Source organism: Paramisgurnus dabryanus, chromosome 24 (assembly GCF_030506205.2).
Source record: "Paramisgurnus dabryanus chromosome 24, PD_genome_1.1, whole genome shotgun sequence".
Classification (NCBI taxonomy): Eukaryota; Metazoa; Chordata; class Actinopteri; order Cypriniformes; family Cobitidae; genus Paramisgurnus; species Paramisgurnus dabryanus.
Window position 1 is genome coordinate 266,838 of NC_133360.1, and position 16,312 is coordinate 283,149.

Here is a 16,312-nt window from a genome sequence, read left to right on the forward strand (position 1 = left end):
TCTGTGTAATTAAACCACCGCACAAGATCATTTTGAATCATTATAATGGTTCAGCACAAAATAAAGACTTAATTACACGATAATAATGAATACTTTAATAAATCAATCTATCTAGATCTGTCTCTTTGATAACTTTACCAGTATTAATTATTCTCTACATTTGATTATAAATGAATGAATGTTTTGTATATTGTGACTGTTTGTATATTGTGTTGTTTGTTTATTGTATGTTTATATTGTGTAATGTTACTTTAAAGAGTTCACATCAGTTACTGATCTCAGAGCTGCTGTCTGTCGCCCCCTGCCGTCCGCTCCGCTCGCCTCATAAATGCCACGCCCCTCTTCTTCTATATTTGGCCATGCCTTACTAAAGCGCCAGTGATTGGTTGGTGGGTTGCAGGAGCGGAATGACCCGGATATGCAAGCGTCTGCGTGTGTGTCCGCCCCTCCCCCCACAGTGTCCCGGATGAGGAAGTGAAGCGCTGACAGGGCTGGGTTCCGTCACAGAGTCGAAGCCGAATCTCGTCCATAAACACAGAAAAACACAACCGAACCGAACCCCGCCGCAGGCTCGAGCTCCACAGACGCAGCAGAGATGGTAAGAGGAACATTATTGGCACTCTGGGTCGATGCCCGTTTTAGGAAGAGACGAGGAGCGCCTCCCAGAACCTGATACACAAACCCCACAACACACACACACACACACACTAACTCAGCAACACACACTATAATAATAACTAATCTAACAATTACACACCTCAGAAATATTGACACACACACACAAGACCCTGACTGATACACACACTACACACTGCTTGGCAATACGAGCGCAATTAGTTGTTAATATTTTTAGTTTACTCGCCAGACTGATGCACAGTTTTTATTTTTATCCTCGAGATCAGCTCATGTTTGTGATAAACTCCTTAAATACTAAAACTGCATGAATGCATATTTGGCATTTAAACTAAACTTGAAACTGCTGGTGTTGCTTTCAGTGTTTCTTTAAAAAATAGATACTAGTAATTATTGTAAAAAGTTATTGCTACTATTAGCAATACACACTAAGGATTGATTTGCTGCTTGGGTTGATAAATATAAATCATTTTGTCTGTGTTCACATTGTTAGTCCAAATCAGATTTTTCTAATAGAGCTCGACCGATATCCAATATGTTCAGCCGATATTATGCCGTGAAAAGGACATATAACGTTATATCGGGCGATATTCTTTATGGATATAATACATTAACACAATATACTGTTTATAAATAGTGCTGGGCAAAGATTATTCAAATACAAAATAAAAGTTTGTTTTTGTATAATATATGAGTGTGTGCTGTGTGTAATGATTTTATTACATTCATGTGTGTATATATTTATTTATATTTTATATTATGTTCTGAAATGTTTGTATATAATATGCAGAAATGCACTTTTATTTTGTATGCACTATGCAATAATCTTTGGCCAGCACTACATATAAATAAATATAAAATTTGCAGTTATCACTGAAATGTGGTGATCAAACACTTATGTTGATGTGACAAAGATATTTAATATAGGCAGGTGTGTTTAACAAGTTAACAATAAACTTTATTATCTAAAATGAGTCTGAATCAGTGCACTGAACAGTAAACATAACTTATTATAAATTACAAAAAAAAAAATCATTGGTAGTTTTGAAGAGAATAAGTTATATCGTCACCTTCCTAAACTAATTGCCAAGTCATTTTTTCAGGTTTCTCAGAAAACACAAATAAATGAAACTAACTTCAGAGGTTGAGGAGATTTGTGTTGCTCTTGATGGAGCTGCCATTTAGAAAAACTTGTAAAATTGTCTTGACTTAGGCAAAATAAAACGGCCTAAAACATTTGTGTCAAAAAATGACTTGGGCAAATAATTAAGGAAGATGATGATATGACTTATGAAGTCATTGTTTATTAGCTTTACAGTAAGTTATGTACATCACAAATTATTTAGCAACTTACCATTAAGAAGACAATGCTTGACTGACAACATACTGATCTAATGTGTAATGTCCTTATAACACAAACACACAGTGGACTTTAGACTTTTATAAAATTAAAGCGTTTGCTCTCCGCCTCTTTCATTTAGTGAGGATGTGAAAGTTGCACACAAGTGTATTTAATCAATTGCTCTGAAATATCTGAGAAAACCCTTTGAGCATCTTCAGTAACAACACAAGCAGTCAGTTTAAACGCATCATGAATAATAATGTTGAGCTCTGCTCTGATTGGCTGTTTCTCCTTCAGTAGCTCTGTGTGTGTGTGTGTAAACACATCTTATGTTTGAGTCTGTATCAGAATTTGAGGAATAATCAATTGTTTGTAGATTGTTAATCGACGTTTCTGAGTGGTCAGTTTGTGTTTTTTTCAGTATGGACCTGCAAAACGTAACTGTAATGTCAATAGTAGAACTTTAGCCTAAACGCTAGCATATAGCATTAACTAGCATATAGCGCTAACCCAGCAGTCACAACTTTGTTTTTAGCATTGTACTTAATTGAATGTTTAAGGTTTTGTAAAGACGAGGGAAGACTGCAATCATAGATCAGCGCTATGTGAAGGGAGGTTTGCCAAATTGTATAATTATATAGTTTACACAGCAACATTAGCTCAGTGTAGTTTTTGATACTCTTTAGGTCTGATATTTGAATTAAGGAAGTCTACTTGTTGTCTATTTAGCTTGTTATTAGAAATAAACTACTCTAAAAGGACTCGTATTATTAATACTTTGTGTAGTTTACCGGAAGTTAAGTTTGTTCCACAGAAGCTGTTTGATTATGTTGTTACTGCTGAAACCGTCTATAGAAACCAATGCTTAACTATTCTGGAAAACAAAAAAGTGCTACAGGACACATACTGGACCTGAACAGTTATGATATGCAGTTTGGACAGTCGGTCAATTCAGATGTGCACAAACATTTACTAGACACTGCAACACTAGACCCTAACATAACACACACACACAACACCTGAATATATACACTGCAATGCACACAACAACAGACACTTAACAAAACATTGAACAACACTAAAGCAGGTTTAAAGATTTGGTGTAGTGAGGATTTTAGTGACGTGTTGTTTCATCTGTGTTAGTTTTAGATGATTTATAAACGAATACATTAAAGATCATCTTTGTGTTGTAATTTGTGCTGGTGTTTATTCTCACACATATTGATGAGTGTTTTGTAGCTGTGAGGTTTGTTATGAGATCAGATTAAATGTTTGTAGTTGGATCAGATCATGCTTCACGTCTCTTTAGGTTAAAGTAAAGAAACACTGATCTAGTTTAAAACACTGAACGACTCTTCTGTTCTTCACTAACCCAAATATTTATCAAAGGATTTGTGCATTAACAGCCAGTTAATACTGAATTTCTCCTCTTTACATCAGCAGCACCTCATATTTACATCCACTGCTGTGACAGACTCTTAAACATCTACACTAACTACACACATTACACTACACAACACACACACACTACAGATCACAACACGTTTACACTGAAGAGACTTGAACAGACTCTGAGCAGGTGGGCTCAATCTCAGGTCACCACACACACACAGAGAGACACACACACACACACACACACACACACACACACACACACACACACACACACACACACACACACAAACACATGTAAACCCAGTGTCAGAAGCAGAAGGTGTTGTTGAGACTGGTCTGGGTTCAGTTTGGTTCTGGTCTCTGAGTGATTGTTGTGATTGTGATCAGTGAGGATTCATCTGATGTGTGTTTGTGTTAGTTTCTCCAGTTGTGTTATGATTGTGTGCACGCATATTTTATATAAACATAATGAAGACAGATAGAAATAATAACATCTCATAAGAGAATATAAGGGTTGATATTATCACATGAGTATGAGTTGTGTTGTTATTGTTGTTGTTAATGTTGTTTGTGTGTCCACAGAATGACCAGCAGTTGGATTGTGCTCTGGATCTGATGAGGCGTTTGCCTCCACAACAGATTGAGAAGAATCTCAGTGACCTCATCGACCTGGTGAGTGTGTGTGTGTGTTGTGTGTGTGTGTGTGTGTGTGTGTGTGTGTGTTGTGTCAATGTGGTCAATTTGAGCTATATATATATATATATAGACTACACACTAGGTAAAGCTGGCACATTAAGTGTATTTGTGTCTGAATTTCACGTGTGAATGACGAGAGTTAACTCAAAATTTTAACGTTTCCAACTGTGTGTGATTTATTGTCTTCTTTCACGTCTGGTGTGAACACACAGTTACAGACTCAGATCTTCAGTATAACACAAAGCTCATTGTGAACTCATTGTTTGCTTTAAATCAAAGTTAAAGTGTAAAGTTAAACTTTATCCTTTATCTGATTTGATTGAGTGAAACCAGTTTCTCTGCTTCATTTGTGTTTAAAGTTCTTCACTTCTTTATAGATTAAACTTCCACAGCTAAGATCTTGAGCCTTTCCTTCATTTTCACAGTTGTGTTACTCTCACATACACCTGTCACAGCTCCTCCACCCGTCTGTCTGTCTCTCTTTCTGTGTGTTGTTAGGGATTATTATTGTATGTGTCAGTCACACAGCAGGGTTGGATGAGATGTTTCCCGTCCGCTGTGTTTAGTGAATGTGTGATTTTCACCTTCACACATCTTTAATGAGGAGGAAATGACTTCTGTGTCTGTGACGCTCATAACTGTTGATGTTTGAATAGATCCAGATAACATTCACACGGCAGCTTAATCATTTCATCCGTGTGTGCGTCTGTGTGTGTTTGTGTAGGTGCCCAGTCTGTGTGAAGATCTCCTGTCGTCTGTGGATCAGCCTCTGAAAATCGCTCGTGATAAAGTTGTTGGGAAAGATTATCTGTTGTGTGATTATAACCGCGATGGCGACTCCTACAGGTCAGAATCAGAACTCTTCAGTTCTTCTGCTTATATTATAATGTTCATCATTTTTTTGTTAATGATTGTTTTATTGTGACACTACAGATGATTAAATGAGTTGTGATGTAAAGTCTGCGGTGTGTTTTGCGTAACTGTATTGTGTCTGATCTCAGATCTCCCTGGAGTAATAAATATGAGCCTCCGATAGATGATGGCGCCATGCCGTCCGCTCGACTTCGTAAGCTGGAGGTTGAAGCAAACAACGCTTTTGACCAATACAGAGACCTGTGAGTACAGACACACATCTACACATGTATGAAGCGCTGTGATTGGTCAGATGCCTGTGATTGACATCTGTTCTGCTCCTGTCAGGTATTTTGAGGGCGGTGTTTCCTCTGTCTATCTGTGGGATCTGGATCATGGATTTGCTGGTGTAATCCTCATTAAGAAAGCGGGAGACGGCTCTAAAAAGATCAAGGGCTGCTGGGACTCCATTCATGTGGTGGAGGTGCAGGTAACACAGAAGAATTAAACATTTAATCATCTCATCAACACTTTCTCTCCTTAAATCTCTTACTGTATGTTTATTTACAACCCTTCTGACCTTCACCTGAATGAATTAAGAGCTGGGTTAGGGTTTGTGATGATTGTGGAGAGCAGCAGTGATGTTGAATTTTGTGTTTCAGGAGAAATCCAGCGGTCGTACGGCTCATTACAAACTCACATCGACTGTCATGCTGTGGCTGCAAACCACCAAAACCGGCTCTGGAACCATGAACCTGGGAGGAAGTCTTACCAGACAGGTGAGACAGATGAGTATGACAGTGAGACAGATAGGCAGGTGATGCAGAGAGACAGTTATGCGATGATGATGATGATGATAGCAGATGTTTCTACAGATGTTGTGTGATGTTTAAGAAGATAATGAGACCCACAGCAGTGAGAAGTTTTCATCTATTTATAGCAGCAGTGACAGTAACTGATTCAGCACATACTCATCAGGTCATGTGACCACGCGGTTTACTGTTACTGACCAATGCCTCTCTCTGTCTCTCTCTCTTCAGATGGAGAAAGATGAGACGGTTGGAGAGTCTTCTCCTCACATTGCAAACATTGGGCGTCTGGTGGAGGTAATGCACACACACAAACACACACACACACTTTAACTGATAATGATCAGTGTTGATTATATTTGTGTAGATGTGTGGTGGTCTTACTGACTGACATCATTATGTTCACATGAACTACTGGTTAATTTTAACCAGATAAACTCAAAATGTCTCCACGGTACTCAAACACACTTCTACAATCCATGTAGGTTTTGACGTAAAGTTTTAAAGGTGCAGTGTGTTATTTTTAAAGGATCTCTTGACAGAAATGCAAAATAATACACAAAGCTATATTATCAGGGGTGTGTAAAGACCTTTTTATAATGAACCGCTATGTTTTTATTACCTTAGAATGAGATGTTTTTATCTACATACTGAGGGTCCACTTATGTGGAAGTCGCCATTTTGTGCTGCCATGTTTCTACAGGAGCCCTTAACGGACAAACTTTTTTTACTAAGTTGTCTCCGTCAATCACATGTTTTTCCTGTGGCGGCTACCGTAGCTTCTCTATGCATTTCAAAAGCGAGAGGTGAGCAGTGGACTGAGCTGTTGGTTGTAATTTACAACCTCACCACTGGATGAAATTTACACACTGCACCTTTAAACGAAGTTGCATGAATGATATGAGATAAAGATTGAAACCGTGCTAGATGAAGATGAAGTCTGCTGTCTATTGATTTATTAAATAATCAAGTCAAGTAGGTTTCATCTTACCTTTAAACTACTGAAGAAACCCTCTTAGACCTGCTGATGTCTCTGTGTGTCTCAGGATATGGAAAATAAGATCCGATCCACCCTGAATGAGATTTACTTCGGCAAGACTAAAGACATCGTCAACGGTCTGAGGTACGACAACTGTGTGTTTGTGTTTATGTGTGGGTCATGTGACTGTGCGTCCGTTCAATTCAATATGATTCCTCATCTATAGTTATGTCTACTTTCACTTTCTCTCTTTTTGTTTGACCATCTTCATTCCTTTTTTCTTTGTTTGATGGTTGGGCTGCAGATCTATTGAATCTCTTCCTGATAATCAAAAGTATCGTCAGTTGCAGAGGGAATTATCTCAGGTTCTGACCCAGCGTCAGATCTACATTGACTAGGGTCAGAGGTACAGAGACCCATCGGTGTGTGCGCGTGACTTTTATTAACAAACGGTTTAGACTAACCGCATGCAGGTGCATTCTGGGTACGACACAAACCTCCAGTGATCTGGTCTGGGATCAGTAAAGGTTTGATTTTAATCTGAAGCTTCTGTTTGATCGATGAACGTAATGCAGTGGATCTCAAAACTTTATTTGGTTTGAACCCTGTCTCTCTCGTGTAGGGTACGTGATCATCTGCCGGGCTTATTTCACATCAAAGTCTAAAAAATTTCTCTTTTTTTATTAATATGTCATTTTAGATGTTTAAACATTACTATTAAATGTTTAAAGCATTCATGAACAACTCCATAGTGAACACAATCTAAATCCAAGTTTTCATACATTTAACATCAACAGGCCCATAAAGCCTTTACATGGCATATTTAAATATGTGTGCACCTCATCTTTACCATCATTGCTTTTGAACATGAAATTAATTTAATATCTCTGGCATTGGCTACTGAAACATTTCTCATTTTTAAGTGAAGCAACTCGAACGATGGCGACATCTTCAGGATGAGAGGCGAATTACAGAGAATATTCCCATCTTCTGAAATAAAGCATGCACTTAACAAAAAAATATCTTTTCAGAGATTTCCTGAGTCAATATTGTTTTGTTAAATTGTTTGTTTTCTCATCCCTGTAATGCAGTTTGCTGTTGATTTAATTAAAATCAAAGATTTAATTGTCATGAAAGTACTTACTCTTACTCTTCTTATTCCTTTCATTTTCTTTGTGCAATAATGTTTGATCTTGAGTGAAATCTGACCTGGATGTGTTTTTGTGTATTTGATTTGATGTCAGTGAATGAATAACTTTCTGTGTGTTATAAACCTCTGAGATGTGTTGAGCTCTGTTTGTCTGTCTGTGTTGTAATCGCTTTGTTGTTGTTTTTCAGGAGCGTTCAGACGCTGGCGGATAAATCGAAGCAGGAGGCTCTGAAGAACGATCTGAGGAACGCACTTATCCAACGCAAACAGCAAAGCTAGAAACCATCATCAGTCCGTCTCACTCTCTGTCTGTCTGTCTGTCTGCCTCACATCTGTCTGTTCATCAACAGGAGAAAAACACCACGCTTTTTGTTTTTGTATTTTCGGCTTAAGTTTTAACGCACCTGTCTCTCTCTCTGTAATCATTTAGTATTAAGACAGTGCTGGTTGTTTCTGTCTGATTGGCTCTCAGTGACATCATTACATGGGGGCGGGGCTTCTCTCCGCTCATCAGAACAAGTTTATTTGTTTGGTTTGAACCACCCGTCATGTGTACACGTAAGAAATGAATGAGGAGCTCCAGAGAGGCGGTGATTATATAAATATATATAAATATAAATATACACACACATGTATGTATTATGACATTTAATAATCTTGCTGTTAATATTAAACTTTCTGCTTGAGTCCACACAGATAAGCGTGTGTTGATGTGCGTTTGTGTGAGTGTGTGTGTTTGGGTGCGTGTTGTGAATCTGTGTGTAACATGCAAAAACAGCACACATATATTCCTGCTGTCTCTCTTTCTCTCACTCGCTCGATCTCTCTCTCTTTGGGAGCATCAGACACAGTTTCATTGTTTTCATCTGGGTGGATTATCAATAATATTTGTTTTTTTCTTTTTTGTTTATTTGTTTTGTAAAAGCTTTACGGTTTATGTTGTATTAGGGGCCTCCAGCAACAATAAAATCAGAAAACTCACAGTGCCTTTGTTTTTACTTCACAGATTTCTCAACTTGATCTTATTTAATTGTGTATTTAAGAACTTATGAGTGTGTATTAACCCAATTTTCACATTTACATCATTGTTTTGATGAGGAAATATTTTAATTCTTTCATCTTGTTTAATTTGAGTGATTTGTTAAGTAAAATATAAATTAAGCTGTTTTTAACTTCAATTACACTGAAGAGGTAAAAATAAAGTACATTTAAGCACTTAACCAATGTACCGTAAGATAAACACTGCCTTATTTGACAGAAAACTTCATGACATAAAACCAAAAGCTAAACATGTCACACATCTTTGGAAAGCTGAAATGTTTGTGTTTAAAATGATGAAAACCCTTTTAAGATAAAATCAACACAGCAGGTACAATAAGTGACGTTTTTAGGCATTTTATAAGCCTTTTATCAGCGCACGCGTAAACTATAGTAAATAAATGAGTGATGTGCAGTGACAGAGAGCTGACAGCAGATGGCGCTGGAGTGACGTCACATCATCTGAACATCATATATTTTTTTTATCTGAACATCATATTGAAGCTTTAAGAACTATAAACAAACACGACTAGAATCCAAAGTAAAAGTTGCTTTGAAGATATTTGATCATATTAATTGATTTATTATTTCGTCAATATAAATACAAAATGGTGCGTTTAGTTTTGTTGTATGTTAGACATTTCCATTGTTTTATACAAGATCTATTTTGTGTTTTACTGCAGGGCGAAATAACTTAAAACTGAATTGATTATTTCGATTTATTGAGATTATCATTACCGTTTCATAAAAGTCTTAAAACACAAATATCTATGTGTCTATTTCTGTCTGATCTTTGTTATTTGCCTGTTTTGTGCATTTGTTTTAATAAGTTCCTCATTGTTAATAAAGAAAATTAAATGTAAATAAATGAAGATTCAAATTCAAAAGTGAGTCTTATCGTTTAGTTTTTGATTCGGATCTCGCTTTGAATCACTAAAAGGAATTGTTGAGCTCGTGCGTGCTGGGGCAGTTTCATTCACCCTTTTAAGATCTGCCCCCATCCATACCAAACCCCACACCACCCCCTCTCTCTCTCTTTATTTCCAGGTTTATGTAAATGAGATGCCCCCCTTCCCCACTCTCACGAGCCACATTCACTGAAGGTGTGCGCGCGCCCGCAGATCAGCATGGAGACTCCACACGCAAAGTTTGAGGCGATAAACTGCGTTTAATTCACTCGCCGTGGACGCGCGACACACAGGAGCGATGTTCGGCACACCGTGGGATTTGTTGCTCTTTGTTTTCGGTTTCTTTAAACTCCCGTGGGTCGCGGATTGTTTTGTTGTTCATCTGAGTGAAGATGCGAGACCGGGCGCCGCGCTCATCGCGCTGGAGAGCGGCGCGTCTTGCGCACTGGAGCAGCTCATCCTGCCCGGATTCGCCGAGAGTTTTTTGCGCCTGGATGCGGGAGTGCTCGCGCTTTCGGACTCTGTGAAGTGCCACGAGCTTACCTCGAACCCGTTCCCGGTGTACGCGGTTGTGGACTGCGCGGACAACGAGTCCGGTTTCAGACACCTCTTAACCAGTCAATATGATGTGCACGTGCACGGCAGGAACTGTGCAAACAAACGCAAACGTAAAGAACAAGTGGACGTGGAAGTTATAAGTTTATCAGGTGGATCGGTGTGCCGCGAGGCGGGCTCCGCTGTCTTCCGGGTGTCTGATGTGTTACCCGGTTACCCGTCGCACAGGTTATCCTGTAACGTGAGCGGGACTTCAGCGCTTCACTTTGATGATGGACGGATGCTCGCCTCCGCGCCGTTCTGTTTCTCCCGGGACTCTCTGATTGAGTTTCACCTGCTATGCGCGGGACTAGAGCCAGGCGAACAAACGCGCCTCGTGCATGCGCATTGGCGCGCGGGTCGCGGCCCCTTTACTCAAACTCACCTGATGAAGTTACTGGAGCGGGCCGCGCGCTCAGACTCAGGTTTGTTGAGTAGGCGCAGGAGAGCCGTCAACAATAACCCTCAGTTTAAACCCCCCATGTATCAGGTGTCCATCCCAGAGAATCAGCCAGCCAGGACTTCTGTTGTTGTTTTGAAAGCGGTTGACCAGGATGAGGGCGATGCCGGGCGGCTGGAGTATTTTTTGGAAGCACTTTTTGACAGTCGCTCCAGTAGTCTCTTTACGGTCGACCCGGTCAGTGGAGTCGTTTCCACCGTTGACATACTTGACAGAGAAACCAAGGACACGCATGTGTTTAGGGTGATGGCTGTGGATCATGGGACACCACGCCGCACTGCGATGGCCACTCTTACGGTGCTTGTGAGCGACACGAATGATCATGACCCTGTGTTTGAACAGCAGGACTATAAAGAGAGCGTGAGGGAGAATCTGGAGATCGGGTATGAGGTCCTGACCGTACGCGCTACGGATGGAGACGCTCCCGTTAACGGAAATATCCTTTATCATTTGCTCAACAACAACGGCACTAATGGCGTGTTTGAGATCGATTCCCGGTCAGGCGTCATACGCACGCGAGGGCCAGTCGACAGGGAAACAGTTGAAGCCTATGTACTGCTGGTCGAAGCGAATGACCAAGGTCGTGACCCCGCTCCTCGCAGCGCAACGGCCACTGTGCACATCGTTGTGGAGGACGATAATGACAACGCACCGCAATTCAGTGAGAAGCGCTACGTGGTTCAGGTTCCTGAAGATCAAACGCCCAACACTGAAATCCTGCAAGTGACCGCCACTGACCAGGACAGAGGGAACAACGCCATGGTCCATTTTAGCATCATGAGCGGTAACACCCGGGGTCAGTTCTACATCGATGCTCAGACAGGTAAACTAGACCTGGTGAGTCAACTGGACTACGAGATGAATAAGGAGTACACGCTTCGCATTCGAGTGCAAGATGGTGGACGTCCACCTCTGTCCAATATCACTGGCCTTGTCACAGTGCAGGTGCTGGACATCAACGATAACGCCCCCATTTTCGTCAGCACACCGTTTCAGGCCACGGTGCTGGAGAACGTTCCCGTGGGATATTCTGTCATCCATATTCAGGCCGTGGATGCTGACGCTGGAGATAATTCACGTCTGGAATACCATCTCACAGAGACCACGCCCAACTTCCCGTTCACTATCAATAACAGCACAGGATGGATCGTTGTGGCTTCGGAACTGGACAGAGAGAGCGTGGATTTTTATAACTTTGGGGTGCAAGCTCGTGACCACGGAACGCCGGCCATGTCTTCGTCTGCCAGTATTAGCATGACTATTTTAGATGTCAATGACAACAACCCTGAGTTCACGCAGAAGGCCTATTACATGCGTCTGAACGAGGATGCGGCCGTAGGAACGAGTGTCGTCACGGTGTCCGCTGTCGATCAAGATATTAACAGCGTGGTGACGTATCAGATCTCCAGCGGAAATACAAGAAACCGCTTCTCCATCACCAGTCAGAGTGGCGGAGGCCTGATCACACTCGCGCTGCCGCTGGACTACAAACTGGAAAGACAGTATGTCCTCACGGTCACGGCGTCTGACGGTACACGCGTCGACACGGCCAAAGTTTACGTCAATGTCACGGACGCCAACACACACAGGCCTGTTTTCCAGAGCTCCCATTACACGGTCAACATCAATGAAGATCGACCCGTGGGCACGACTGTGGTTATGATCAGCGCCACAGATGAGGACACGGGTGAAAATGCTCGAATTACATACTTCATGGACGACAGCATTCCGCAGTTTAACATCGACCCGGACAGTGGAGCTGTGACCACCCAGATGGAATTGGACTACGAGGACCAAGTCTCGTACACGCTGGCCATCACAGCTCGAGACAACGGCATCCCGCAGAAGTCAGACACCACCTATCTGGAGATCCTGGTGAATGACGTGAACGATAACTCACCTGTGTTCCAGCGAGACCGTTACTTCGGCTCTGTCCTGGAGGACATCCCTGTGTTCACCAGCGTTCTGCAGGTGTCCGCAACCGATCGAGATTCCGGCCTTAATGGAAGAGTGTTTTATACGTTTCAAGGGGGAGAAGATGGCGATGGCGACTTCATTATCGAGTCCACATCAGGGACCGTGCGATCGCTACGACGTCTGGATCGAGAAAACACACCCATCTATAATCTCCAAGCATTCGCTGTTGATAAAGGAGTGCCGGCACTCAAAACCCCAGTGGATATTCAAGTGACCATTCTGGATGTAAATGACAACCCGCCTGTATTTGAGAAGGATGAGTTTGATATCTTCGTGGAAGAGAACAGCCCCATCGGGCTCGTGGTGGCCTACATCTCCGCATCAGACCCAGACGAAGGCAGCAATGCTCAAATCATGTACCAGATCGTGGAAGGCAACATCCCTGAGATCTTCCAGCTGGACATTTTCTCTGGAGAGCTCACCGCTCTGACTGACCTTGACTATGAGACGCGTTCGGAGTACGTTATCGTGGTCCAGGCCACGTCCGCTCCACTCGTCAGCAGAGCCACGGTCCACATCAAACTTATTGATAAAAACGACAACGTCCCCATCCTCAAGAACTTCCAGATTATATTCAACAATTACGTGACCGATAAAACCAACAGCTTCCCATCTGGGGTCATCGGACGAATCCCGGCCAGCGACCCAGACGTCTCAGATCAGCTTCGCTACAGCTTTGAGGCCGGAAATGAACTGAACTTGGTGATTCTGAATCGGAGCACCGGTGAGATTCGACTCAGCCAAGCCCTGGATAACAACAGGCCACTGGAAGCGTCCATGAGGATCTCAGTCACAGGTGAGAATCTGCTTGTTTCTCTGTCTTGAACGCTTGCGTGACAGTCTTGCATTTACAGTCTGATTGTGTGCCTCTCAGTGATGTATAATAGATGACCTTTGCTCTTACACAGAGGGTTTCAGTATTAATAAATGAACAGGGAAAGTTGTCCTCGTGTCTCTGTGGGATAGAAGAAGTGTTGGTTTAGTAGATCTCAGGTTGTCACTGAATATATATGCGATGGGAAACATCACGCTTGGCTGGATCTGTGGGATTTTAGTTTGTTTAGAACGACAGAAACATAACAGAGCTCTTCTGTACTGACATCTGTTATGTATCATCTGAGTTAAGTGTGTGTCGCTGTGGTCTGTACTGCATGATCACCCATCAGTGTTAGTGTTGGTTAACCCAAGTCCGTGACTTTGTTTTGTTCTCTTCAGTCTCTTGTGTGTTAAACCCCTGATGATACATGAGTCAAGTGTGTGTGTGTGTTATAGATCAGTTCAAACGTGTGTAACAGCTGGTGCTCTGTGTCAGCCAATCAGAGAGCAGAACACAGTGCTCGCATCACACCTGCTGAGACGTGTGTCAGTGCTCACGCTGATACAACAGAAGAGTTAAGATGACGAGTGTGTATCACTAAACTGAAGTGTGTGATTAATTATCTTCATTTATGAGTAGGGTTGCAAAATTCTGGGAATTTTGGAAACTTTCCATGTAAATTACAGAGGAATATATGGGAATTATGGCACACAGATGAAGTCAGATGTTAAGGAAGCTAATGTTTGTATGTGATGCAGTTTTGAAATTTTACACATCATTTTCTTTAATTCCTTAAGTTTTAGAATTGAAATATTTCCAAAATTTCCAAGCTTTGCAACATTATTTATCAGTAAAAATTTGTTTATTATTAAATGAAATGTTGCAGTGCATTCTGGGATTGATATCTGTGTTTGATCTCAGACAGATGTGAATGATTAGATATTCATACAGTCATGTGTGAGCTTTTCTACATCTGATTGCGAGATTAGGAGGCAAACAGAAGTGAATCTGTCAGTAATGAGATGGTAAGATGTGATAGAGATGTCTGTCCATGTTCTGCTGATCTGAAATCAGTTACATCTCCTCTGGTCTTCACTGCTGTTTGCTGTAGATGTTGTAAACCATTTTCCCAAACACCTCACTGTCTCAGACCGTCGTCCATTGTTTGGATAAACAGACAGTCAGTGTTTATGATTTGACTAAACTGTGATAACACTGTTGTGTATTTAAACACAGATTAGGGTTTGTAGTAGTAGAAGTTTCTTGAGTGGTTGGTTTAGTTCGGTCTGTTTGTAATTTGACCCGTTTGCTCTTTCAGCGCTCATGAATGAAATACCTTTGTCTTTAATGGTGCGTTCCAGGCAGGTTTTTAAACCCGTGAGTTACGACTTCAAAACCACGACTCACGACCCTATGCGTTCCAGGCAGCCTGTAACTCGTGTTTTTACAACCTTCTACCGGTGAAAGTGCTCTGGAACGGCAGTCAAACCCGTGACTTCCCACCCGTGAACTCGTACTAGATCGATGTACTCCCAGTTCAAAGTCGTGAGTCGTGGTTTTGAAGTCGTGAGTTACGGGTTACAGGTTGCCTGGAACGCAGCATAAGTTCTTGTCCAACATTAGTAGTTAGTTAGTAGTTGGAGAAGATGAAATATTCATTGTTGATGGTGTGACTTCAGAGCTGAAGATCTTCATGACATTATTTCTGTGTGCAATGAAACATGTGAATAAACTCTAAATATAGGGGGTGGAGCTAATTTACCACCCAGAACATCATAGCAAGCACCTAACAACCACCTAGCAACCATAAGGGACCCCCAAGCATCAGTGTCTCCCTCTCTCTCTTTCGTTCTTTCTCTCCCTCCTTCTCCTTGTTCTTACACTTTTCTCGTGTGTGTGTGTGTGTGTGTGTGTGTGTGTGTGTATGTGTGAATAATGCCAGTGAGAAATACTTTTGTTAAGCAGTGAGTCGTCATGACGACCTCATTAGAGCCTGAGAAATGCCTGCTGGGTGGGGCGGCTCGCTGTGTTTGTGTGTGTGTGTGTGTGTGTGTGTGTGTGTGTGTGTGTGTGTGTGTGTGTGTGTGTGTGTGTCTGTGTGTGTGTTGTAAGGATCTCTGGACTGGAAGGAGTGCATGCGCACACAAACACATAAAGTTTTTCTTTGCATTTTCAATACATTTCACTTACTTGCAACAACGCTGTCAATAAATCCATGTTTACAGAGATCTGTGAGAATGACTGAAACTGGGCTGTGTGATTTGGGAAAAAATCTAATTGTGATTCAATTTGTGATTTAATTTTGTAGCTGTGTGCATTTGTCCTGCTGATACCGCTAATGGGTCTTGTAATTTGGCTGTGTTCTTATCAGTTATTCTGATATTTGTATAAAAAAATAACGACTTAATTAAACCTAGGGGTGTAAATTGGAGCGTTCATTACGATGCAAAACAGTATTGATTAAATCTGCTAGTGAGGCAATATTCTTCTGCAAGTTTTGATTTGATTAATTTATGAATTTCTTATGTAACGAGCCTAGTTAAAGGTTTTGCGGCGGATTTTCTTTTTCCGGGTGGATCATCAAGACTATTGGTCCTCCTAGTTGTCAATTTTTTTTTAAAGTAGAGAAAATCCTCTGCTATACCTTTAAGCAGTTAAATTT

General features: G+C 41.4%; 2 protein-coding genes across 3 annotated transcripts in view; both read left to right on the forward strand.

The window, feature by feature from the left end:
- Positions 1-442: 442 nt before the first annotated feature.
- capzb (capping actin protein of muscle Z-line subunit beta) lies at positions 443-8,837 on the forward strand. Of its 2 annotated transcripts, XM_065266046.2 has the most exons (10): positions 443-598; positions 3,953-4,042; positions 4,791-4,912; positions 5,068-5,181; positions 5,267-5,408; positions 5,581-5,697; positions 5,959-6,024; positions 6,774-6,850; positions 7,011-7,112; positions 8,045-8,837. In XM_065266046.2, the coding sequence occupies exons 1-9, from the start codon at positions 596-598 to the stop codon at positions 7,102-7,104; spliced, it is 825 nt and encodes a 274-aa protein (XP_065122118.1). In that variant the 5' UTR covers positions 443-595; the 3' UTR covers positions 7,105-7,112; positions 8,045-8,837. The 2 variants fall into 2 exon arrangements, with proteins under 2 accessions (XP_065122118.1, XP_065122120.1); XM_065266048.2 differs by lacking the exon at positions 7,011-7,112.
- A 1,103-nt stretch (positions 8,838-9,940) lies between these two features.
- Positions 9,941-16,312, forward strand: part of celsr2 (cadherin, EGF LAG seven-pass G-type receptor 2) — a 31,239-nt gene continuing 24,867 nt past the window's right edge. The window contains exon 1 of the mRNA XM_065243131.2: positions 9,941-13,629. Coding sequence (XP_065099203.1) covers positions 10,101-13,629 — 3,529 coding nt within the window. The 5' untranslated portion in view covers positions 9,941-10,100. The remainder of the gene's footprint in view (positions 13,630-16,312) is intronic.

Coding starts and splice junctions, on each gene's coding strand:
- capzb (XM_065266046.2), top strand. Junction 4,043..4,790: donor TCAGTGACCTCATCGACCTG/GTGAGTGTGTGT, acceptor GTGTTTGTGTAG/GTGCCCAGTCTGTGTGAAGA. Junction 5,698..5,958: donor GAGGAAGTCTTACCAGACAG/GTGAGACAGATG, acceptor CTCTCTCTTCAG/ATGGAGAAAGATGAGACGGT.